Source organism: Megalops cyprinoides, chromosome 12 (genome assembly GCF_013368585.1).
Source record: "Megalops cyprinoides isolate fMegCyp1 chromosome 12, fMegCyp1.pri, whole genome shotgun sequence".
Taxonomy (NCBI): Eukaryota; Metazoa; Chordata; class Actinopteri; order Elopiformes; family Megalopidae; genus Megalops; species Megalops cyprinoides.
Window position 1 is genome coordinate 2,854,152 of NC_050594.1, and position 25,736 is coordinate 2,879,887.

Sequence of the window (25,736 nt, forward strand, 5' to 3'; positions counted from 1 at the left end):
TGGTCACCCCATGTGTGCTTAAATGTGTCGTGAGCTGTGAGTGGTCGGTTTTTTGACTGTGGAGGTAGTTTCTGACTTTGAGGAGGGCCTGTGTTTCAAAGGAGACCGTAACTGCTCCGGAGGTAGACAGTCTGACCCACAAACCTCGATTATAAAGTGACGAGGGTTTAATGGCCAGTAAATGAATGATTTACACCCCCCCCCCCCCTGCCACTTTGAAGATCCTTTGTACTTCCATGTCCTTCTGTAGACTCCATGCTGCCGTTTGTATAACCGTGCTTGTGTGCTTATCTGGACTGCAGTGTTCAGTTTTAGTGTGGTTTTGTTTTATGACATGAAATTCCAAAAGAGAAAAGACCAGCCTCACAGCAACCAAGGGCATGAGGCAGAAAGGTCAGAAACTGGTGCACTGGCCTAGAGGGGTTAGGGTTAGGGTTACAGCAGAAAATAATCCAAAAAATTGAAGGGGATTACTTCAAATTGATTATTTCATTTTAAAAACAACACTGAATTTGAACCCAGATCTGCAGGCGTGTAGAATGACCACTTTGGCATATGGAATGAGGATTAACATTTAAACTTTGCTGAGAAATGCTGTATATACATGAATATATCATGTATATAAATATTTGAAGCAAAGATGTTTTGAGACTGATGAGCCAGAAAAGCTCAGGAGTTATGGCTGTGAGGAACAGCGGCCGGGCTCGGGGCTGGAGTTATTCTCTAATTCTGCCCTGCAGATCGTGCCCATGGTACAGAACATCCACGGAGGGCAGCTGGACATGTAGTGATCTTTACCCTGCACTCTACTGTGTAGCGCACCTGGGATTGGAACTTGCAGCCCGTCTGGTTTGAGGTCCATGCCCCGACCCGCGTCTCCACACTGCCGCAGTGTGAGCTTTCAGAAGCAGTCCCTCTGTGTTGTGTTCACGTTGTCTCTGATCTCTTTGGAAGCTGGCTCTAATTGCGTTACTCAGATCAAATTAAAATGCTTGACCTGCACATGTTCCACCGCCCTGGGTCCCTGCACAGGCTAATTGGAGTGATACGATAAGGCAAATGGCAAAGAATGTGAGGCACTGCACTGATAATTTTGAGCCAGGCCCAGGACGAGTCTGGAGTTCCCCAGCCGTTGTGATGGGGCCCTGCGTTGGCTTGGGGCTGGATGGGTTTGGGTTGCGTGTTTTGGCTGCACCGTTGTCACGGCGATGTCACCCTCTCTCCCATGTGATTTACAGTGTAAATTCCTGACCGTCCGTCTCTCTGTGACACGCAGGAGCATCGCCGAGGCGACCTTTGACCACCACAGAGACCTCTGCGCTGCCGCCGCCCTCCCAGCCAGCAAAGTAGGAGCCCTTCTCTGTCCTCACGCAGTGCTGCGGTTCATCTGGGCTTCACCCCTACGGTTCCCATCTCAGTATCACAGACATTTAAATAAACAGACATATATAAGCAGGCTTGTGCTTCATGTTATTCAGTGTTCATGGAAAAATATTATAGGAAGGAAGGAAGTTTAAAGGAAAGTTTAAAGGAAAACGATTTGTGGTGTGTGGTGTGTGTGTTGGAAAGGTTGGTCCATCTCTGCTGTGTCTCTCCTGTGTTCAGAGCTCTGGGAAGCTGGAGATGGAGCGCTCGGGGAAGGCCAGTGAGAGGGGCGTGGTCAAGCCCCTGGTCCGGGCAGAGCACCACAACGGAAGGTGAAGACATGGCCTTCCCTAAACAGGGGGACAGGGGGCTGGGGCCCGCAAACGGTGTGACAGGGGGCTGGGCCGGCTGGCCCTAAACCCTAAACGGGGCTAAGTTACTGGTGTGAATGGGCTTAAGTGAAGGCTCTCATTTTTTCTCTCTCTCTCTCTCTCCCCCTCTCCCTCTTTTTCTACCTTTCCTATGTCTCTCTTTATATCTGTCTTCCTTACTTTCTTTTTCTATCCTCTCAGATCCCAGGACAGCGCGGGCCCAGAGCTGACTCTGCCAGCCAGCATTGAGTTCAGGGAGAGCTGTACGTGCTTTTTCTGATTCATCTTTTAAAAGTTGTCAGAGACCAATCCCAAAAGCCTCCAGCTCCTTTTCTGTTGATATGAATACATAATATCAGGTTTATGGATGGTTATAGGCAGAGAATTAGAGATTAATTTTATTTTTTGCAGTATTTGGAGAGATTGACTGTTTTTCTTTAAACTCGTTCAAACATTCTTTTTCAATTCACTGTTGCTGCTCTCGCAAACAGACAGTATTACATCATCGATAGTGGAAACCACAGTGAAATGAGAGATTCAGAAAAGCCACAGCTCAGTGGGGGATATATATACCCCCCCCCAATCCTCCTGTTGAACCCCTTCATTCCTGCCGCACAGCCGAAGACGCCTTCCTGTCGGCCGTCATCAACTACACCAACAGCTCCACGGTGCACTTCAAGCTGTCCCCGACCTACGCGCTGTACATGACCTGCCGCTTTGTCCTGTCGTCATGGTACCGGCCCGACATGAGCCCGGCCGAGCGCACGCACAGGGTCATTGCCGTGGTCAACAAGATGGTGCGCATGATGGAGGGCGTGATCCAGGTGAGCGCCTGACCTCCGACCCCGCCCCGCCCTGCCCCTGCAAGCCGTGACCCGCGAGCCAAACGCATTCGCCGTCCTGTATGCTCCACACCTTTGTCAACGGATTCCCCCTCCCCACATGTTGATGAAACAGTTACCTCTGTTATGTAGGCTGTCATGTAGTCATTCCAAAAGAACAAGCTCAAACGCCCTTGCTTCTAGGATCACCCATGTGCTGAAATCAAATGCAGATTAAAAGAGGTGGAATCTTTGCATTTATTTGCAATGTATTGTGAGAAACATTTGATTTTAAGAAAAAGCATTTTGTGGAGGTACCAGCTGGACCAATGTTTGTTTAAATGAAGGCATAACAGATTTCAAAGGGTCTCAACTTTTGTACTGCATCCAGTTAAGAGTAAAGAGTGTCCCAAAAATTACCCCACTTTATGGTGCCTACTGTCTGAAAGCGTAACAGGTCTGAATTTGTGATTCGGTGCAGGTTAAAGTGATCGCAGTTGCCTTTAAAGCCACCAATGGATTGCACTGTTACAACTTAAAATCCAGGGAAAGTGTCTCCTTGTATCTACCAAGTATCCTCAGTCACCCTTGTCAAAGACATTGGCTTGGTGTGCTCATGGCATGTCTGACACTTCTCCAGGGGTATATTATCAAACCGCTTTTTTCAGAAAAAGTTCAAATCAAGGTACATACGTTCCATAAAGAATGGACACTGAGCTACTGATCTTTTTTTTTTAAAGAGAAACAGACCAGTGTGCCCTTTAACCTGCCTGGGTAAAGCAGCCCTTTTTGAGCCCTTGTCCCACACTGCCCCCTGGTGGCAGGGATGGTCCGGTGTGTATTTGATGTGAGTGACATGCCTTTGAGTGTCTGTCCTTGCCGTGGCAGTTCTGTTGACGGACTCTTTCTCTGTCCCGTCGGATGTGGTTTCCATGACCCATCTCTGCAGGGGACTGCGGAGGGTGGACAGGTAGGACACCTGGCCAGGGAGGCCGTCTTTCGCGGCTCTGCTCAGTTTCTCCATGTTTGCTGCTCCATGACAGAAACCCAAACCAGGCCAAGCCAGGCCAAACCGGGCCGAGCCAGGCCAAACCACACAACATCTTCATCAACAGTAACAGTCCCTCCTCAGACAGCTAGACTTGAGCACAGAGAAACACTCATTTGGCAATTTCCAACACCTGGCACTAAAAAAAAAAAAAAAAAAAATCCTCCTTTTGCAACGTGCAGTTCGGGCTTCGTCTCCTCCTCCTGCTCCCTGCTCTGAGTGATGTCTAACGCTGAGTTCTTTGGCTGTCTTTGAGTTTCATCTTCACTTGCGGTTGAGGTTGTTTTCTGGGTGCGTTCCGTGGCCAAAGGAGTGCGGTGCTTTCACAGGGATAGACCAGTGCCAAAAATGCAGCCAGCCCCGGGGGGGGCAGAGAGGAGGCGGAAGTGGGGGGGGTGTAGAGAGGGGACGGGGGGTAGAGCAGGGGCTCGTGTGTCTGCCACTGCATGACCACACAGCAACCACAGCAATGCTGTTCAGCTGCGGTCCTGAAGGTATGTATTCCGGCAGGATTTCTGACTCGCTAGCCCTGCGGTTTCAGCAGGACTCGGGAGGAACGCTGAATCAATTGAATCGAGACAGTAGTAATTGAATCTGGTGGTCGAGTGACGAATCGGCGCGAAAGTCTGCGAACGCTGCGGCCTTTGAGGACCGAGGGTGAGCAGCGAAGAGATATCCCAGCCCACCAGCTGTGAGTCGGGCCTGACAGCATGCCTGGAGACAGCCACGCTCTAACCTGAGATAATGTACGCATAAAGGGTGCACTGATGATTCACACACTAAAATTCAAGGTTTGTTTTGTTCTTTTGCAGTGTTTTTTTTTATTTTTGGATAGTTAGGGATATAAGGGACAGGCGGGTGACAGGTTATGCTCCTCCTGGGAGTGCTGTACGTTCTGATCTCAGTTCAGTGCTCTGTGGTCTCCAGGCATATGGCTGGATGAGGCAAGCTTCAGCACACTGCTGGTGAGAGAGGCTGTTGAGAGACCGGACAGACGCTGCTAACAGCAGCCTCACCAGTCATATCAGAGCTGTCATGTCTGGCAAACCCATTTGTGCATTATTTGTGTTTTTTTTATTTTTTCATTCATAAACAACATTTTATGTTGATTTCTGTGACCATTGAACCCTTGATGTCATGTCATTTTGCAAAAAAAATACTCAGAGTGAGGGACACAGCTTTTTGTGGTTTGACTCAGTCAAACCCCCTCAGGGGTACTGCTCTCCCACTCTAGGAGACAATGAAAGCAGCATCTAGTTCTGCTGGGGCCAAACCCTTGGCCCTGCAAAGACCACATGCTGTGCGGCCTGGTAACTGTAGAGCTCAGAACAGAAGCATTCTCCTTGCAGTGCTTCTCAGTTCTAGCTACTGTGGAGTTCCTCTCATTGGCCTGTGCTGTGAAAAGGTATAACCCAGTGTAGCATATTGCCAAACGCCTGTAAAATAAGCCTTATGCTGATTGGTCTCCATTCAAGTTGGAGTTTTTTCAGCCAAATGGTTTTTTTCTTGTCTGTGGTGTTCTCTGTCTCCACCATTTAAAAACAAAATATCACCCCTTTTTCTAAATGTGCTGCCAGTTTACAGTGACTTTTATGGTGAAAATCCACAGTATCCAGCTCCTACGGATGCACACATTTAGCGCTTTTTGCTCTGAATAGTCCAATTGGCATAAGCTGGCCTTAACAGGTCGTGGCCATAATTCTGGGTCTGGGCAATATGTGGCTCTGATGATTGGCTGGTGGGCCGGGAGATGGGCGTGGCTGTCAGGCAGTGTCTTATTGGGGGGGGGGGGGGGGGGGGGGTCTTGGTGGATTGGAGGCACGAGTCTATCCCTGGAGTGCTGCTATCGCTAATGCTAACGCTGCTGCTTGTGCTGCTGCTGGTTGTGAGTTTCTCTGGCTCCCTCTCGGGGTGCTGCCCCCCGCTTTGATGCCTGCCCCCGTCGTCCCTGTCGCTCGCAGAAGCAGAAGAACATGGCCGGGGCCCTGGCCTTCTGGATGGCCAACGCGTCCGAGCTGCTCAACTTCATCAAGCAGGACAAGGACCTGAGCCGCATCACGCTGGACGCTCAGGATGTCCTGGCTCACCTGGTGCAGATGGCCTTCAAGTAAGAAAGGCACACACACACACACACAAACACACACACACACACACAAACACACACACACACACACAGACATACATGCACTCTCCTTGCTTTGATTGCATTTGCTGTTCTGGAATAGAGTGTTTAGAATGCATGGGAATTGGTCTTTTTGGTAATAATGGTTAGCACACTTGATTAGGAACTTCACTGACTTGGAGCAGGAGTCTGTATAGGTTGTCCTGTACTGTGTCTGTGTCATTATCTGTAACAGACTACCATCTCATCAGGGTAGATTTAACGTGTTACCTCAGCAGGCTCAAGTTTCCCTCAGAATTGAAAGATACAAGCAGTCAGGTATTCGCTTCCTTTTCCAGTTGATGAGAATGTCATCAGACCTGATAGCTGAGGAGTGAACTGTGATGTTCACTGTGTGTGTTGAGTGTGGCAGTGTGTCTTCTGCAGGTACCTGGTGTACTGTCTGCAAGCTGACCTCAGTAACCACATGCCAGCTTTCCTGGAGGACCCTGAGGAACATGATTCTCACGTGTCCAAAATCGGTAGGATCTCAAACAGCACGTTAAAGCATCACTTTGTATTTCTCACTGATTAGCTCTGACACTCTGATATAATTTCTGTCCAAAGTGAAGCACATCATTTATCCTCAGTGGGATGAAGTATGTGTAGTGGATGTGACAGAAAGGGAGCCCCCTGGTGGCAGCTGTACTGCACTTGCTCTTCATAGGGGCGGTTGGAGACGCACTTAAAAAGAACATCACAGTAGTTTTAAAACATCACAGTGCAAGTCTTACATTGGATCCATTTTTCAAAATGTATTTTAAGATGAAATGTGTTCTTTGGAAGGAAATTTTAAAATATATATATTTATATGTATGAAGAAAAGGAGGACAACAAACGAATGTTCTGCATTCTTAGTTGAATGAAATGCTTGATAGTTAAATGAAATATTTGATATGAATCTAACCCCGCCCTCCCCCCACGTGCACGCAGAGGACGTGCTCCACACCCTGACGGGCGCCATGGCGCTGCTGCGCCGTTGCCGTGTCAACGCCGCCCTCACCATCCAGCTGTTCTCCCAGCTCTTCCACTTCGTCAACATGTGGCTCTTCAACAAGCTGGTGACGGAGGGCGACTCGGGCCTCTGCTCGCACTATTGGGGGGCCATCCTGCGGCAGCAGCTCAGCCATGTGGAGGCCTGGGCCGAGAAGCAGGGCCTGGAGCTGGCCGCCGACTGCCACCTCAGCCGCATCGTCCAGGTGGGGGCTGGGGTCCCGGCCCAAACCCGCTGCAGTGATTTGTCTCGTGTTTCTGTGGGCTGACCACAAATCTGCCCGACTGGCTGGCGTTTCCATTTAAATGTTTTCAGGGAGTGGTGTGTGTGTGTGTGTGTGTGTGTGTGTGTGTGTGTATGTGTGGGTTTCAAGTATAAATCCCAATCCCTTTTAAGGAGTTCTGCTTGATTTACCAGTCAGTGACTCTCCTCCTGTTGAAATGTTCCTGCCGCTGTAGCACATGTAGGTGATGACACTGTTGAAAGCGTGTGATTGGTCCTTCCCCAGGCCACCACTCTTTTGACCATGAATAAGTACTTGGTGCAGGACGTGCAGAGCATCCACAACACCTGCTTCAAGCTGAACTCCCTGCAGCTTCACGCTCTGCTCAGCAACTACCACTGCGCCCCAGACGAACCCTGCGTCCCTCCCGTGAGTGCAGGCCACGCCCCTCCCCACTCTCTCTCTCTTTTCATTCGCTCTCATCCTTTTTTGTCCCTCCTTCTGAGTAATTTGTGTAACAGCCTTGCTTCATTAGGGAGGGTTACACTGGGTCCATTATTACATGTTATCCACTTCTACAGATGGATGTTTATTGGAGCAGTTTCAGATTGAAGTGCCTGAATTAACTCTCAGATGCCTTTCTCTCGTGCAGCGAAGTTTAGATATTATTGATATGGACAGCTGGGCACTTACTGACATATTTACAGCTGCATGCTTACCGTGTTTTTACATGCTATACATACATACATACATATACATACAGCTCAACGTTTATTGTGACAGAGCTAGAACCTTTCTCAGGAGCACGGCAGCTGTGCCCCAGCCGGGATTTGAACCCGTGCCCCCTGCTGATTGGCAGGAGCTGATTGACAGCGTGGTGGCGGCGGCGGAGAGCACGGCCGACGAGCTGGCGCGGAGCGATGGGCGCGAGGTGCATCTGGAGGAGGACCCCGACCTGCAGCTGCCCTTCCTGCTGCCCGAGGACGGCTACTCCTGTGACGTGGTGCGCGCCCTGCCCAGCGGCTTCCAGGAGTTCCTGGAGCCCCTCTGCCAGAGAGGTAAGGAGCCCCTCCCTCTCCTGACCTGACAATCCCTCCTGCTCTCCCGACACGCCCTCCTGCTCTCCTGACGCACCCTGCAACATGAGCATAGACAGAGAGAGTGTGTGTGTGTGAGTGAGTGTGTGAGTGTGTGAGTGTGTGAGTGAGTGTGTGAGTGTGTGAGTGTGTGAGTGTGTGAGTGAGTGAGTGAGTGAGTGAGTGAGTGAGTGAGTGAGTGAGTGAGTGAGTGTGTGTGTGTGTGTGTGTTAGTGTGTGAGTGTGAGTGAGTGAGTGAGTGTGTGAGTGAGTGAGTGTGTGAGTGTGTGAGTGTGTGAGTGTGTGAGTGTGTGAGTGTGTGAGTGAGTGAGTGAGTGAGTGAGTGAGTGAGTGTGTGAGTGTGTGAGTGTGTGAGTGAGTGAGTGTGTGTGTGTGTGTGTGTGTGTGTGTGTGTGTGTGTGTGTGTGTGTGTGAGTGTGTGTGTGAGTGTGAGTGTGAGTGTGAGTGTGAGTGTGTGTGGTACTGTGACGGTGACCCTTGCGTTGTTCTACATGCAGGCTTCTGCAGGCTGATCCCTCACCCCCGCTCTCCGGGCACCTGGACGGTGCACTTTGTCGGGGTGGACTGCGATGGACATCTCTCTGCGGGCAGCTCGGACCTGGTACCCCCCGCATATCACAGCACACCATTTACACAATCACACTGTGTGTAAGGGCCATCTGACAGAAGTCTCAAAACAGTGTGGCCCAGCCCAGATATCTGCTGCCCAGACACTCTGTCTCTGTCTCTTTCTCTCTCTCACACACATACACGCACACACACGCACACACACACCTACACCTACGCACACACTTATAAAACCTCCTCCTCGTCTCTCCCTCCACAGCCCTTGCGGAAGGAGCCGGAGATCATAACGGTCACACTGAAGAAGAATAAGGGGATGGGTCTGAGCATTGTGGCCGCCAAGGTGACAGGAAACTTCTTCACCATCTGATTTGGGAAGACTGGGCACCACTCTCAGGCTTTGTGGAGCTGCTTTTGTGGGGGTTGTTTTTGAGAGTTGACTTTTGGCTATGATGACTTTAGCTTCCTTTTGTTGCTCTTGGTGTGCTAGAGTAACGCTGCTCCTGTCGTATGTGTGTAAGGCACTGTTTTTCGTTGCAGTTTTTATTAGCTGCCTTTCTATCTCTGTGACAGTTAATGCTTCATTGAAATTTGACATTCTCAGGCTCTTAGAGACAGCAAGTTGGACACCATCCAGTGTGATCGCATACCGTCAGACACTAAAGTGTCATCGGAGAAGAGCTGACAGTCATCTTTGTCACAGTCCCCTTGTCCCAGTTTGCCATCTTTGTCAGATGTCTGATCTCATTAGCATGAGCCTCACACTTACTAAATATACAAAGTATTTATGAAATGTGTGAGTTAAAGTTAAAAAAAATGTTTTTTTTTTTTTTAGCAAATGTTGAAAAAGTGCTACACAAAGCATTCAGCTTCAGTGAACCTTAATGAACCATGTTAGCTGAAAAGAAAATGGCCGATTCAGTGTCTGTAGCCTTCATTTGTCCTCTGTGAGGACAGCTTCCATCCTCACCAAGCCGTCTCCTGCTCGTGTTTCCCAGGGGGCAGGACAGGAGAAGCTGGGCATCTACGTCAAGTCGGTTGTGAGAGGAGGGGTGGCGGATCTGGTGAGTGAGATTATGGGGAGTGGGTTAGTGGTGGAGTGGGGACGCTGGGGTTAGAACGGTGCATCGCTGATGTCCTCAGCTTGTAACGCAGCTTGAAATACTAAAAGGAAACGTGACATTCAGTAAGCTCGAACACAAAAAGCTGTAGCTGAAGTAGCTGTAGCTGTTGTTTAGATATTGTGTGTAATCTTCTTTTATTAATACTACACCTGCACTTTGTATGTGTGGGTGCGTGTGTGTGTGTATATGTGTATTTGTGTGTGTTTGTTTGTGCGTGTGTGTGTGTGTGTGTGTGTATGTATGCAGGATGGCCGGCTGGCTGCAGGAGACCAGCTGCTCAGTGTGGATGGGCGGAGTTTGGTGGGCCTGTCACAGGAGAGGTAACGCTGAGATCCACTGCAGTCCTCTTCTGTCAATAATGAGTCTGTCTCAATTTGGCTACCAGCGTATTTGATGTTGAGACTGAAGAAAAGCAGGCAGACAGTTTTTAGTAGGATGTTAGGTGTTAAAAGATGTTTTTCATGTAGCACGGACTTAGTGTTAGACCATTTCAGTATTTCAGAAACCTAAAATGCATGAGCACTTCATATATTTTATACATCAGTCAGTAAAATAGTACTTAGAAACAGTCACAGTAAGTGGCCAACTACATAACTGTTCAGTAGTATGGCCTATTTCAAGAACTAAAATTGTGTGCCACAAAAAATGACTCACAGTCAACCACGACTGAAGAATGCCAAACCTGGGGTCAGTCATCACATATTATCTGTATTATATTATTCTCTGGATGTTTGAGGGTTTAAATAGACATCAGAAATATGCAGAAAGAATTCACATCTGATTTCACCCAGTTCATATTTTTCCATAACTGTGACCCATAAAGAGGTTATTTTAGACTAAAAGCTGTCAGAACTCAGGAATGGATGCTATCGACCGTGGCTGAGTGTGGGCTCTCTGCTTTCAGGGCAGCTGAGCTGATGACCCGCACCGGCTCTGTTGTCACGCTGGAGGTCGCCAAAAGGGGGGCAATTTACCACGGGTTGGCGACCCTGCTGAACCAGCCTTCACCTATTTCTCAGAGGGGTAAGGAGGAGGAGTCTGCCATAAAGGCCTTCCTGGCCAGGAGTCCACAGAGACATGGTCTGGCATATTAACAGCCAGGGCTGAAGCTTTGTACAACACATGTTGTACATTATTAATCATTTATGATAGTTTATTGCATTATTGGTTTGCTTTGCAGGGTTTCTCAGCTCTTGTATTGGGGGCACACTGCTTTTCTTCCAGCAGAGGTCTCAGTTAATTAGTATTGACTCGTCGACTTAGCAGGTACCTTTATCCAGGGTAGCGTCCACAGCTCACATTTTTAGACTTTGTCTGAACATACTGGATATTTTTGCTTTAGTTATCCAGGTTAAGTACTGTGCTCTTGGGTAAAACTGTGGCGTCCCACATAAAGTGACTGTCCCGTGCAGGTGAAGGGTGAACTGAAGTTGGTAAAAGTGACTCTTCAGAAGTGTGTGTACACACCTACACACACACCCACACACACACACACACACACACACACACACACTCTCACAGGGTGGGAAAGCCAGATGACCGTGTGCTATCTTGGACCCCCCCCCTCAGGGTTGGACCATGGGCGTGTCTCAGGCAAAGCCAGGCCGAAGAGTGAGGGCTTTGAGCTGTACGGTGGGTCGGCACAGAATGGGACCAATGGGACACCCCCAGGACAGCGGGATCACTACCCTGCCCAGAGGAGGACCAACGCGGAGGAGAGGCTCCTGAAGAAGAGGGCGGACCACCTGTCCAGCCCCAACGTGGCCAGTGAGTGTCCCTCTGCCCCGCCTCCACCCTGTGATTGGACAGATTATGGGGGGCAGGGCAGGGGGGATACATTGACCAATCCTGACGTTTGAAAAAAGACAAGATCACTACTTTCAGAAGGTTGTGGGTAATGTGGGCAATTAGGGATATATCATCTTGTTCTCTGGATAAAATCTTTTTGAGAATGAACCCCAGAGAAAGTGTTTAATTGGATATTCCTGTACTCAGCAAGCCATTGGCCGTTATACGGCAGTTTTATAAAGTCTGGGATGTTGAACCAAACACTGTCCCTGTGGAGGAGCTTCAGACATACAAATGGAAGAGAGCTCTACACTCTGAAGGAAGAACATTTCCTCGGGTTCGTTTTCCGTTTTTGTCCTTCTTATTTGTGTTATCCATCACAGGAGAACAAATAAAGCAGAAACGTTTGCCTGATGACCAGAACCTTTTCCCTTACATTCTGGTGCTGATGCTCTGTTTATAAGCTGATGAATGTTTGAAAGGAAACTGAGCTGAAACACAGTTCTGACTGCACTGTCTGGCCCCTGCAGACCAGCCCGAGAGCCCTGGGGGGGTGGCAGCGTACTCCGGGGGACCCGGGGCCAAGATCACCTCCGTCTCCACAGGCAACCTCCGCACTGACGTAAGCGGACACACAGCTTCTCTCTCACTGCATACATTAATCACGTAACATCAGTAACACAAGAACAGCATGTTAATTAAGGAGGTGTCAGAGTAAACAATCAGTTTAATTTATTTAACAGTTGTAATCAGGCCTCATGCTTTCCATTAATAATTATTTGCTTATCCCTCAATGAAGTTATGCAGTGCAATCACAGTTTAGTCGGCCAAATGTTGCTCAGACATAAAATAAACAGAAAATTCTAACATGCTCTTCCACAAAAGAAGTGGGCACAGAAACAAGACATTTTCAGTGAGTTTTACATGTTCACAGAAATATATTTCAACCGCCACAGGATCGGAAGTGCTCACCTTGAATGCACTGTATGAACATCTTAATGATAGTAGGACGGAGCTTGCAGTTCGGTGCAGTCCGATTTTCTGAGTCAGTTGCTGAGTGGCTTTGACTTTGAATTACTTTGAATTATAACAAGGCAAATCAGTAGTCATGATTGGTTTTAATGCTTAAGCATTAAAACCAAGGGGCCTCCTTAAATCAGCATGTACTCCCCCCTCAGGAGGAGCCCCCTTCTCCTCGGCCGGAAGCGTACCCCATCCCGACACAGACATACACCCGGGAGTACTTCACCTTCCCAGCTTCTCTGTCTCCGGACGTGGGGGCCGCGGGCTCTGGACGGCCCTGGCAGGACCCTGAGGATCAGCCGGCCAGCCCCATGGTGGAGGCTCACTCCAGCAGCGCGGCCATGCAGGTGGAGTAGGAAGCCCTCCCGCCATCACAGTCTGGGGAAGTAAAACTGGGGGCAGTGTGGCATAGTGGTAGTGAGTAGATCTCGTAACCAAAAGGTTGCCGGTTGAATTCCTGGCTGGGGCACTGCTGCTGCACCCTCGGGCAAGGCACTTAACCCAAAATTGCCTCAGTAAATATCCAGCTGTACCAATGGATAACATGTAAAAAGTATAAGTTGTATGTAAGCTGCTCTGGATAAGAGTGTCTGCTGAATGACAGTAATGTGACGTAATGTAACCTGCTTGCTTTAGGAGTCCTGCATCTCTAGCATGCCCCAGAGCCAGGAACATTACAGACTGGGTCTGGTGTAGCTTTGTTTGCATTTACGTTAGCGATCATTAGCGAACAGATAGTCAGACGATGTTCAGTGTTAACACAACATAGCGAGTCAGTGTGGTTATTGAAGACTCCATAGTGCTAACTGTGAAGTGCTGGCAGGTGTGTTGTGTGTCTGTCTGTGGACATTATCATCCTGCCTATATTTGACAGGCTGTGCGGTGCTTGTGCCCAGGAGCTGGATATGGGGGTTTGGGAGCCATGTGAGGGAGGTTTTTGGGGGGGGGGGGGTGTGTTTCTCCTTCTCACCCCCTGTGCTGGTGGTTTCTCCCCCAGCGGACGGCCCGCTCTCAGGAGGAGTTGTGTGAGGAGATGGTAGGGTACGTCCCGGACGGGCTCCGCCCTGCTGACCCCCCGCCACCCCGGGAGCACCGGAACCACCACACTGCCCTGTCCTCCGTGGAGTCCAGCACCTCCAGCCAGGAGCAGCTTAGCTACTCCTCCTCGTCCTCCTCTTCCTCCTCCAAAACCCGCCACGCCAACCACAAGAGCGGGCCGGGACGCTGGAAGACCCCCCACTCCCAGCATACCCGCGCCGAGCTGCCGCCCCCGCCGCCACCGCCGCCCATGGGGGGCGGCGCCGTGGACCACGCCCCCGTCGACCCGGCCCTGCCCTTGGCCAGCCAGCAGCAGGCAGCGGCCGCCGACCGCAAGCGGCGGGCAGAGCAGCGGCGCTGGTACGAGCGGGAGAAGGCGCGTCTGGAGGAGGAGCGGGAGAGGAAGAGGAGGGAGCAGGAGAGGAAGCTGGGTCAGATCCGCGGCAGCCTCGCCGGCCAGCCGCACGGCCCCCTGCCCCCCCCGCCGCACCCCCAGCCCCGCCCCCTCCCGCAGCCGCCGGTCCCGGACAGGCCCCCCGGCCTCCCCCGCGAGCCCCCGCCCCCGCCCCCCCCGGACACGGTGATCCGGGACTTCCTGCCCCAGCAGCAGCCGCGGACGGTGGAGCGGCGTGACCTGCGCTTCGTCACGCTGGCGGCCGAGGAGCCCGCCTCCGACAGCCTGTCGCCCGACCCCTGGAAGCGGGACGCCCGCGAGCAGCTGGAGAAGCGGCAGCGGCTGCGCGTGGTGGACCTGCTGGACGGCGAGATCCGCGAGCTGCAGGCCAAGGCCGAGCGCACGGCGGAGGAGAGCGACCGTCTGCGCAGGCTGCAGCTGGAGTGGCAGTTCCAGAGGAGGCTGCAGGAGTCCAAGCGCAGCGAGGACGACGAGGACGAGGAGGAGGACGACGACGAAGACGTGGACGCCACGGCCATCGCGCAGAGGATGGAGGCGGAGAGCAGAGCCCGGGTGAGCCTGCTGAAAACAGCACATGCTGGGGGGGTCAGGCAGAAACATGGGGGGAAATCAGGGAACGTGTCCTACAGCATGGAGGAGAAAGGATCATGACTAAAGGAAAAGCACTAAGCTGGGAAACTCATATCGAGTACAGGGCTGGGCTGGGCGATATGGATTAAATATCACATGATACATCACATGTGTTAAACATTAGAGTCACGGTGGACTTTATCTTTTAATTGAGATGTTTCTCCTGGAATAATAATATGCTTTTAAATGTTACTTTTAACACTATATTCAGCAAATGCAAACGTCAGTGTTATACACTGAACACCCGCAATTTGTTCATATTAATGGCTTTCTGTAGAATCCAAGTTGCATCATTTCCTTGAAAAATGTATTGAAAATTTTGCCAATTATCCCCACAAAGATATTTTTGTTTCCGTGTGAAGATATAAGCAGCATGGATTGTATATCGCCCACCCCTCGTATAGAGTGCTGAAAGAAGGCTTAAGAATCAGGAAGAAAAACACTGAAATATAGAGATAAATAAAGGCTAACATTATGGACAGAATATAAATGAGCATTTGGAACCTCCATGACGTGGTAAGTTTTTTTGTGAGTTACACCTACGGTCACGCAAGCATGCCGATTCCATCGCTTTGCCATGCTGAAATGCTGATCTTGTCTGCCGAGCTCATGGTAGTCCTCAGAGAGGCATTTGCACTTAATTGATCCGGTTCAGCAAACCACTCAGCTACCCATTCTGAGGTTTGTTTTTGAACCCGGAGCGCCTCAGTGATGAATGACAAGTCTTGAATGAATTCTTCAAATTCATTTTTGAAGTTTCCTGGGAAAACTCATTCGAAAACTCTAGGGAAAGAGTTCAGTTGGACGTAGCAACAACACATCAAGCCATTGGCCCTTAAAATGAGGATAAATTCTCAGGATGTCCCACCAAACTCTTTCCCTGAGTTTTGTTTTCTCGGAAGCACCTGATATTCACTGTATTGAAATTCGACCAGCATTTTGTCACTTATGTGCCACTCAACTGAGTATTACATTACATGTTGTGAGTACGTCCAAAGTGATTCCTCGAGTCTCCAAGGAGAACACTGAAACAGATTTACCATAGGAATTATTTACCATAGGAATTATTCTGTCCCAGTGTGTTTGATCACTGTGTGGGGTTGATTCGTAGATCAGTGATTCTTGTAAAAATTATCATGGCTTTATTCTTGCTGCAGTGGAAAAATTCCTCTTTGATCCTGGCTCGTTAATCCGGTTCCGTGTGATTGTCTGCGGGCGGGAAATTGGGCTCTACCCCGCTAATGCTAATCAGTCCCTCTTCACTGGGGCCCGGTGGACCCCTGTACCAGATCAGGACCCTCCAACCCCAGGCATTTTTCTTTGGGTTCTCCATTCCTCGCACCCCCCGGGCTATTTACCTCTTTTGTTTCTATTTGGTTTCTCTCCCTCTCACCTGCCGCAGAACGCTGCTCCAGCCATCTCTGTTCTAGACTTGGTACGTCCTTTTATGCTTTCTGCCATCTGTGTTTCGCTCCACTCATCCTCCTCATCCTCCTCCTCCCTCCTCTTCCTCGCCCCCTGCCCGTGCTGGCCGCCCCCCGCTTCGCGCTGGGGCGGGGCGCGGCGGCACCGGGGGGAACGTTCGCGGGAATGCTGCTTGCTGAACCCGACGCAGGCCTTTGCTGCCCCAGGAGACCTGCAGCGCTGAAACTGAGCCTCGGCCCCCTCTGTCAGAGCAGCTCATTTTAGAGCAACTGTTAAAGTCTGGCTGTCCTAATTCTCACCTCTGAAAACATTCTTAAAAATAAATGAGCTGTGAAGCTTTGCTGCTAAATTGCGATATTGCGATGTTGCAGTGTCGCGTGGCGGAATGGTAAATCAGTCAGGAAAAAGCGCACCAGAACATGTCTGCGCTGGCGTCTCCGGGGCCTGCGGCAGCAGTTGGCCTCAGTGCAGTGAAAGTTGCGCCCTGCATGCACACACACTCCTGCGCATGGGCCGTGCTGTGAGGTCTCCATCTGCATGCGGGTGCGTCGCCGTGCTGTGTTGCCGTCTCCACTCCAGCTGTATGTGTGAACGGTGGTGCTCCACCCACATAATCGGGGGGATTCAACTGACCTTTGCTCACTGTAGCCATCCAAGAATATCAGTGGTCCAGAGCTAGATGTGTTAGCCCTGGCAATCTCCTCGCAAGAATACAATCTAGTGCTTCTGTGTCAGCAAATAAATCCTAGATGTTAGTCCTTGTCACTTACAGCATAACCAGCCATTGTATGTGCAGATGGTGCCAATGCGCCAACATTCTAGGGATAGCATATTTTTGGTACATGAATTAGTTGGGAGTATTCAGTTGGTCTAATAGACGGTTTGGGGAGGGGCTGAGAGGGGGAGAAATGGGGAGGGGGGCAGCAGAACCCAAAGTGAAGGCTGCTGGTCTGTAGCTGCAGGATGAGGAGAGGCGACGGATTCAGCAGCGCCAGCAGGGGGCAGCAGAGGACCAGGAGAAGCAGGAGGAGGGGGAGGAGAAGGGCTACGGCCTCCCAACGCCCGGCAGGCCCAGTCTGCCTCGGCCCCCCCTCCCCCTGGACTATGAAGGCCCCTCCACCCCACCGGGCCCGACAAACACTTTACCTCCACCCCCACCTCAGAGAAACACCTCCTACCTGAAGACCCAGGCCTCGCTCAGCGCCTTCTGCTCAGCCCAGCTGGCCTCCTATAGTGACAGCAAGCAGGAGGAAACCGCCGGCCCTGCAGGTCAGTTTCCCGCCTCGGCTTTCCCAAAATCCGGAGGCCAGCACCTACGGTACTGCATCGGGCCAGATTTTTTGGTCTTTTAATTCCCTGTTTGAGTTCTGATTCTGCAGTAGCCCACTCCTGATGTGAGTCACGTTGTCTTGCAGTTGTCTTGCACTTCATGGGGCATTTCAGGACTCTCAGTATGTGCTCTGAATTATAGCCTAACCCTGGCCCACGCCTGAATCACAGCTCCAACCCCAACCCCATGTACCAAAGCAGACAGTGTCATTTTGTGAGGCCCAGATTATTCATTCATTTAGCTCAGTTTAGTTGAACACGGTGGTTATGAGGAGTTAGTGGGTACTAACATGAATACAGTGCAGAAATGCCTGTGGTGTCACTTTGCATTTTTTTTCACCAATTTCAGTGTTTTGTAGAAACATACCATGAGAAAACATACCATGATAGGCCTATCTGGACAAAGACTACATTCAGTCTAGTACCACTTGGCATTTTTCAGTCTCATAAACAACAATGCAAGGCGTACTCCCAAAGGTTGCGGGCGTTGTTATCCAACATAAACTGATACCACAGTTTTTCACCATAACATACATTAAGAGAAAGGTCTCAAAAAAGATTCAGAACCCCTCAAAGTCCCAAAGTCCCAGCTCCACTTTTGTGTCTGGCAGCTTTCTTCACACATGAAATACTATTCCTTTTGAGTATGTTCAGAATCAGTTAATGGCTGTTAAAGTAATGTTATTTCTGATTAAAATCTGCAGGGCCTGATCCAAATGCTGGAGACAGTGCTGAAGCGACATCCACAGAACCTAACGAGGTTCACGAGGACCTGGGGGAGAAGTGGGAAAGAGGGTGAGTGTGAACGTGTGATCTTAAACCTGAAATCTCACCCCCCCCCCCCCCCACCCCCCCCGCCACCAACTCCTTTTTAAGAATCTCATAAAGTAATAAGGACATGATAATAATGAGGATATTTACAATTAAATATTTTATATTTTATACAAGTACCAAAGTACATGTAAATAATCTGTGGGGTTTGACTGCACTTGTTGAAAAACGCATTGTGAGTGGACGTGCCGTAGGGCGTGACAGGTCGTCGGGTCTGGGGAGTGCTGGTGCTGTGTGAGAGAGCAGCGGCTGGGTGCGTGTGCAGTGGGTGACGTCTCTCTGCGTTTTTCCCCGCGGCGTCGCAGCGGTCGGGATGAGGAGCACGCGGGGAGCGCGGAGGCGCCCGAGACTCTGACCTTCAGGGAGCGGCAGCGTCTCTTCTCCCAGGAGCAGGACCCTTCCAGCGACGTTGGGCCGTCCTGAAAGCCGAGGAGTCTGGGGACGGACGCGTAACACTCGCATGGGAGGAAACTGACCCTTAACGGGACACGACAGAAAACCCCTCCAGTTGGGCCCGGGACAGAACGAGGACCCTAGCCATGTGTTCCCAAACGACCCTCCCTTATTTTTCATGCTTTAGGGAATATCCGGAGGTTCACGTATGATGTACTGTAGATCAGAGGTTCCTGACCCTGGTCCTGACAACCCACAGTGGATGCCTTTCCCCCCTTCTTAACCTCTTAATAACTGAGGTTAATTGTTACCTGCGACAAGTCATCTGTGAAATTAATGTTGGTGAGATCATTCCCTTAAAAATATAAAAGTTAGCAAAGGTAGTACTTGAATTTATTTTTATTGATTGGTTCCCTAAAAAATAAATAGTACTAGCTGGTACTCACCCTAACAATGTAAGAGGTTAGAACAGATGGCATACACAGGCTAAGAGGCTGTGTTCATTGCAGTAGGAGTGGAACTATAACTTACCTAGCCTTTGAGAGGTGTGTGAGGAGGGTATGTCTCAGTTTGCCAGATGGTTTGTGGGTTTTGGGATTTTGCAGTGATTTTGAAAATGCTCTGAAGTAGTAATGCGGAATATTTTGTGATCGTGTTACACACTGTCCCCACATTATGTATTCCCAAGATTGTCATCCTTCTTCCAGACACCATTTTGTTAGTGATCCTCTTACCCTTGCTGACGTGAGCGAGGCTGAGTGGGGCTGTTCCGTTACACCCTTCTCTCTGCAGGATTCTCATGGACGCCACAGCCATGGGGATGTAACAGTGGAGACATTAAATCACCACCACCAGTTAAAACGGGAGGGATAATGTGCAGCGTTCAGTCTGCCGCTGGGTGCCTCCTCGCGCTGACCACCGCAGGAGGGTTCTCTGATGTTTCAGGCGCTCAGCCCACTCACCATGTCCAGAAGCTCTTGTTGGAGGATACTTGTCTCACTGAAGTTTACCTGTAAGTTCGTTCAGGTTTGAGGTGTGGAAACAGGTTTGCACATGTATGTTCCTGTTCTTTTGGCAAAGATTTTGCCAGTGATTTTTTTATAAGGTGATCCTAGTTGGGGTGGGTGAGGTGATGGTGGGTTGGAAAAACTATGAAAAATATGAATACATACATGAATACATACACATACATGTTTTATACATATATATAAATATATATATATATATCTACATAACATTAATATATATATATATATATATATATATATATATATATATATATATATATATATATATATATATATATAATCAATAATACATTAGACTACTAGTACTAGCATGTATTCTATATATAATATATAAAAATGCAGAGAGGCAGAGAGAGGGAGAGATTGAGAGATTGCCCCACCCTGAATTTTATCTGTGTTGGATAGATACTGTGTATCCCGTTTGTAGAGGTGTGTGAAACCAGACCAGTTGGTACAAAACCTGACAGTAAGGGCGGTTGTCAATGTCAGGAGTAGGAATGGAAAAATATGCTTTCAAATATTGAAAAAGGTGCACACAATCTTTCAGGAGTGTACAGAAAGAATTTGAACTTTGTTCCTATTTTTCCTCCATAAAAGATGTTAATCTTTTTAATTGTTTTTTTTTTTTCTTGTCAAAATAATTATTTTCATATGCGGCTTTGCGAAGGACATTTCTAGTGTCAGGTAAGTACAGAGCAGAGACAAGCATAGAGAGATGAATTTCTATGATATACTTTTGAAGATATAATGAACTGCACTTTGGTCTGAATTGTTCCTAAACATGGTAATGACAAACTCCCTTTCAAGCCATCAAATCATTGAGTAACATAATTCTCCCAAAGAGGTTGTGCATCACTGTAGCTTTTCAGTCTTTCTCCCCAACGCCTCCATTTAAAGACTGAATCCAATATTCTGTGTGTACTTCCTTGAAAAACAATTAACAGTCTTTATAATGAACATCTGAATTATGTATAGGGTGTTAACAGCGTTGAATATGTTTACTCACATGTATACACAATTGTAATTTACTGGTAGGATACAAACAGAAACTTTAATTACATAGCTGTTTCTCCTTAGGCTTTTGTTAATCACAAATACAGATTCTTATAATGAAAATTGTGTAAAATATTCTGAATTGCCACTTTTATCATTTTGGATGTTGCAGTTAGCCGATTACGCAGATTTGCGTATTAGCAAAGTAGTATGTTAGACAATATGAAATACTCCATCGAGGTAAAAACAGACTCTTCGAGTGTTGTGACTTTAGCTGAGGGGTAGCAACGCACCCTTCTTCTCTTGTGTGGTGCAATAAGATTGGTTTGATTAAACATGCTAAGCACTAAGGTTTTAAACCACAGCTGTTATTACAAACATAACTGTACTGTCTCAGATCAGAAGTATGTGACTGCACACTTTTACAGCGTGCGCCCCAGTGTAAGGAACATTCCGGTTAACCACCGACTGGTGGAGCCGGAAGCTTACGTTGTTAAGGAAGACTTCGAGTTCTGGTTGCTGGCAGATATAAACCTGACAGAACAAAACTGAGGCCATCCTGAGTGCACCTTTTCCGCTACCAACAACATAAAGAATAAACCTTGTTCTTTTCCCATGTCGTCCTTTCTAAGTGACATCAGTACTGTATGGACCTCTTAATGCGCGCCGATGTGTAGCGTGGAGTGCCAAAACATTTGCTGCCTTAGGAAAAAAAAAAGTACCCCTGTTGGTTTTTTTTTTTTTTAACAATATATAGAAATTGTATGGTCTGTATGTTTGCAAATCTATGTGTGATATGTAACTTTATTTTTATTAATGTTATTTAAGTTTTTTGTACAAACTGGAAAACCTGGAGTTTTGTGTGGATGAGGTGGTTCAGACCTGTGTAATGAATGGCTTTGCTGAGAGTCCTGCTGTGCTGGAGCTGACCACTAGGGGCGCCACTGATCTCTAACCCTGGACTGAGTGTAGCATCTTAACCCAGACACATCTAGTCATCGCCTCTGTAGGCTCAAGCACTGCCAGCCCTTTTCTGCTTATGCATACAGTCTTTTCCCATAACATTAGCAGACTTCCTAAACTACCTAGCCAACGCTGAACGATTATTAACTTTAACACTACAGTTGATGTAACTATTACAAAAACAGTATAGAACCAGCCATAAGATTGTGATATGCCGAAATGTTGTCACTGTTGAGCCGGAACACACATGCACAGTGACCCACTACAGCAAGATGCATACATGCTACAATTGACCCAACTACTATATTTACAAACAACATTCGCAGCAACTGTCTGTTGTACAAGCACACACACACACACACTTTATTACCAATTGAGTGTGAGATTAATTATTGTACTGAGTGAATGAAGTTGTTGCAAATCATGAGAGTAGCTTCCTGGTGTCAGTACTTGCGCAGGAATCCACTGAACACCAGCTTCAGTAGTTTTAGAGCAGTTGCAATACGTGCAAAGTTAATGCTAACTAACAAACCAAACGCAAGTTCCTGCACTAGATACTGATTCTGAAAGGCACTAATCCTTATCCAGTTATCCTTCAATTTGTAACCAAACTGCATATAGAAAAAAATATTAATGGCAAAAGGCATAGTGAGAATATAGGCTGGTGTGTGTATGAGTTGTGAGGTTTATGTGCCTCCAGCACCTGTCATAAGCTTTAGTGTGCCGTAGATCAGTGGTAAGCACACAGCACAGCTCTGTACAGTAGAGGCTGTGAACAGTGACCTCATCCAGCCATCCAAGCCCATGCTATGGTCTTGCCAAATGCCACTCCCTTACGCTGCGAAATGTAGCCTGTTTTTTTTTCTGATGAAGATATTATATGTGCAACTAAGAAATGAGAGCAATGACATTAGCGGGAGAGATGGAAGAGTGCCTGGATTCACAGGAACGTGAGAGTCCACTGAGGCAGAACCTCTCCAGAGCTTTTGATTTGATTTGATTTGATTTTTTTATGTGTGATTACAGCTGGAGAGCACAAAGAACCCGCTGCAGCTTATTTCTACTGTCTTTCACTCGCAACCTATTTTTATTTAATAAACTGCCTTTGTAACGAGGGATTCCATCTGCTTCTTTTCCTCCTGCAAAACTGACTTCTCAAATCAACATCTGACACATGTTCTAAAACATCAACTGAAGTATAATAATAAGATGATATTAAGTTAAAATCATTACCTTACTGTGTAGATACAGTACAGGTAGTGGCTTGACATCTATACATGAATAAATAAATAGTATTTTATTAACAGTGCTGTTTTAACATTCACCCCCACCCACCCCAAGAACAGTTCTTGCCAGTTCGTGAGTTATTTGATGTGATGGTGAAACTGCACCACGGCTTTCTCCTGCTCGTGTGTCTCGATGGAGCCGCGGCGTATCCTGCGGATTTCGTTGATGGCGTCGACCCCGGTGATCTTCCTCTCCTTCACCAGGTAGCAGGCCAGCATGGTGCCCGTCCTCCCGAAGCCCAGCAGGCAGTGAACGGCCACCCCCTGCGGGAGGCAGCGCCTCTTCATAAGCATCACCGCATTCAAAGACGAGCATTTACCGTATTTCAGGAGACCGAAGAACCCGGCTGCTCAACAGCTCTGCACTGTCGACCCAGGTACAGTAGCTGTAGCTGTGCTGGAAACTGGATGGTCTAAGCAGCATTCTCACTGCAGCATGACACAACATGGGAGGCAGTGCAGTTTAGTGGTAAGGAGCAGAACTCATAACCGAAAGGTTGCTGGTTTGATTCCCCACTGGGGCACTGCTGTTCTACACATGCACAAGGTACTTACCCCACAATTGTCCAGATACATGTATGGATGAAATTGTAACCTACTACGTACATTGATCTGGATAAATAATAATGTAATGTGACAGTTCACACTTCACTTTATGCTGACAATTTCTGACAAGCAACATGGCATCTCTCTTGTGCTGACCAACTTATGAAACTAATGGAACTTATGAACAGTAGTGATAGGGTTCATGAACACCACTGTGTGCTATCAGTGACTGACTTGAACCACTGAATGTTTTAGGATGGAGCACAACATCAGTTTATTAGTTAATGAGAGTCTGGCAGCATACGGCAGCTCCACCCATTATGGGGTTTGTGAAACCTTGCTCTAATTTCACTAGAGATGGAATCATGAATGAACACTAACTTAACAGAAAAAACAGCAGACAGGCTAATACTGTCAGCACATGCCATAGTATTGCTTGGAGTAAAAATAGATTTTTCTGTCTGTTGGTGCACTCAGTTAAGAGTGTGTGTAAATCCTGCTGTCTCTTGTAACAACAGACTTCTAAACTGAGACCCTGCCTTAGCAAATCTGGTATTGATTCTGTGATGAGGGTTATAATTAAGTCTGTATGTGTCTTTTAATAAAATTGCCTTTTTAAAAAACAATATCAAGGGGTGTCAGTTTTACTGTCAAATTTTTCCATAGAAATGTAATGCTAGTTTATGTATAGGATACATTATTAAATCGACAAGGCATGCAAACAATATTAACGACAGATTTTGTGTGATAATCATGTCATGATTATGAATTAGAATGACAGAATTAGAACCGCATGTCTGCATGTGGATGTGCAGGCTTACCTCTCCTTTGGCGTTGGCCTCCTCCACGATGGACAGGAACCTCTTGATCTGATTCGTGCTGGGCGCACAGAAGTCGTCTATTTTAATGTGATGCAGCTTCAGGTCTGGGCAGGTGTCGTGGTAAGGAGGCTTCCGCTCGCACAGACAGACCAGGTGCCGGATGCCGTTGTCCAGGAGGAACTGATAGTGTGCGGTCATGCGGGGCATACCCAACCCGGCCAGCATCTTCGGTACCACCCAGGAAAAGTTCGGTGGCTGTGCGCTTGCCATTTTTAAGTCAGTCGTCAAAGCTGCCAGAAAGGACAGAAAATAACCGTAGCACTCCATCAATGATCTGCTTTAGAACAAGTGAATTACCGTACCCAGCTTTGGCATTCAGAAGCGATTCAGGGTTTCAATGAGTTCCATCGTTTTATTTATGAACGCATTCACCATGCTTCTTGGCAGGTTGCCTGACTAATTTGGGGGGGGGGGGGGGGGGAAACCCCCCACAAAAGAACAGTCTTTTTAGAACAAAACAGCCTCTAAGAAAACACAAACCATTATTCTACTCCACGAGGAATTCATCTTTGGACATACACGCGTTTTATCAAGTTAACGTAATTTTGTGTGAGACCGGTGATAATTCAGCCAGTGCATGAAGATCTTGTATAAAATGTTTTCACCATTTTGAATAACCACAAACATGGTCTGATATGTCATCCTTTGCAGCAGGCAGAGATTTTACCCTCTGACCTTTAACGGTAGACAGCTGGTGCGGAACCAGCCTTACATTAGCTTGTTATTACGGGGAACATTTGCAGTTCAACCGGTAATGAAATAGTCCAGCAAGCAATACAGAGGTATCATTTTTTTTTTTAGGTCTATGGGTCAATAACAGCCAGCCAATCGGCTAATTAACGTCTTGATTTTGATAGGTCAATAGTTTTACATCAGTATTGGGCAGTGGTTCTATAGTGTTAGCTGCCATACAGTTAGCTACATAAGTGCTACACTAGTTAGGTCAAAGACGTTAATAAATGACATGTCCGTAGCTAATTAGCTAGGTTCTTCACTTGGTGTGCAGCGGGTCAAATATTTTTCGTGCTGATGGTGGCACCTCTATCTTGCTGCAAACCGTTAGCTAACGCTAGTCTAGCAAGATACAACCAGCATGGCCGCCCCAGCTCGCTAGCCTCTAGCTAAGCTAACACGTCTCACCCAAACAGGTAGCAGTAGAGCAGAGTAGCTGTGTTATAGCCACTAGCCAGAACCTACCAGAAATTAATTTGATATGTAGCTTGATAGCGACTATATACAGACCTTTCAACTTGGCGGTCCTGTTGGCTGTCCTTTGCCTCGGTATGCGTAGCTATTCAGCTGCCCCGTCATGGTCGTGACTGACAGTAGCATAAGCCACTTAGAACACTGTGAATGAGCAGGCAGCTAATTATGCTAACATATCGTGCCCAAAGCCCGA

General features: G+C 48.0%; 2 protein-coding genes across 3 annotated transcripts in view; one reads left to right on the plus strand and one right to left on the minus strand.

The window, feature by feature from the left end:
- LOC118786651 (afadin-like) overlaps positions 1-19,820 on the plus strand; it is a 34,810-nt gene extending 14,990 nt beyond the window's left edge. The window contains exons 12-33 of one of the 2 annotated variants that reach the window (XM_036541857.1): positions 1,277-1,346; positions 1,606-1,697; positions 1,938-1,999; positions 2,355-2,560; positions 5,567-5,712; positions 6,154-6,248; positions 6,700-6,965; positions 7,269-7,412; positions 7,843-8,041; positions 8,578-8,681; positions 8,907-8,987; positions 9,643-9,708; positions 10,015-10,088; positions 10,673-10,791; positions 11,338-11,535; positions 12,087-12,178; positions 12,735-12,926; positions 13,577-14,584; positions 16,065-16,097; positions 17,044-17,356; positions 18,121-18,211; positions 18,553-19,820. In XM_036541857.1, coding sequence (XP_036397750.1) covers positions 1,277-1,346; positions 1,606-1,697; positions 1,938-1,999; positions 2,355-2,560; positions 5,567-5,712; positions 6,154-6,248; positions 6,700-6,965; positions 7,269-7,412; positions 7,843-8,041; positions 8,578-8,681; positions 8,907-8,987; positions 9,643-9,708; positions 10,015-10,088; positions 10,673-10,791; positions 11,338-11,535; positions 12,087-12,178; positions 12,735-12,926; positions 13,577-14,584; positions 16,065-16,097; positions 17,044-17,356; positions 18,121-18,211; positions 18,553-18,670 — 3,769 coding nt within the window. In that variant the 3' untranslated portion in view covers positions 18,671-19,820. The remainder of the gene's footprint in view (positions 1-1,276; positions 1,347-1,605; positions 1,698-1,937; positions 2,000-2,354; positions 2,561-5,566; positions 5,713-6,153; positions 6,249-6,699; positions 6,966-7,268; positions 7,413-7,842; positions 8,042-8,577; positions 8,682-8,906; positions 8,988-9,642; positions 9,709-10,014; positions 10,089-10,672; positions 10,792-11,337; positions 11,536-12,086; positions 12,179-12,734; positions 12,927-13,576; positions 14,585-16,064; positions 16,098-17,043; positions 17,357-18,120; positions 18,212-18,552) is intronic. The other variant, XM_036541858.1, reaches the window with a different exon arrangement.
- A 985-nt stretch (positions 19,821-20,805) lies between these two features.
- Positions 20,806-25,653, minus strand: LOC118787134 (dual specificity protein phosphatase 23-like). The gene is made up of 3 exons (XM_036542581.1): positions 25,580-25,653; positions 24,278-24,567; positions 20,806-23,174 (listed from the first exon to the last, which is right to left on the minus strand). Exons 2-3 carry the CDS (start codon positions 24,545-24,547, stop codon positions 22,989-22,991), a joined length of 456 nt encoding a protein of 151 aa, XP_036398474.1. The 5' UTR covers positions 24,548-24,567; positions 25,580-25,653; the 3' UTR covers positions 20,806-22,988.
- Between the last annotated feature and the right edge of the window lie 83 nt (positions 25,654-25,736).

Coding starts and splice junctions, on each gene's coding strand:
- LOC118787134 (XM_036542581.1), bottom strand. CDS start 24,547: ATGGCAAGCGCACAGCCACCGAACTTTTCCTGGGTGGTACCGAAGATG. Junction 23,175..24,277: donor AGGCCAACGCCAAAGGAGAG/GTAAGCCTGCAC, acceptor TGCCTCCCGCAG/GGGGTGGCCGTTCACTGCCT.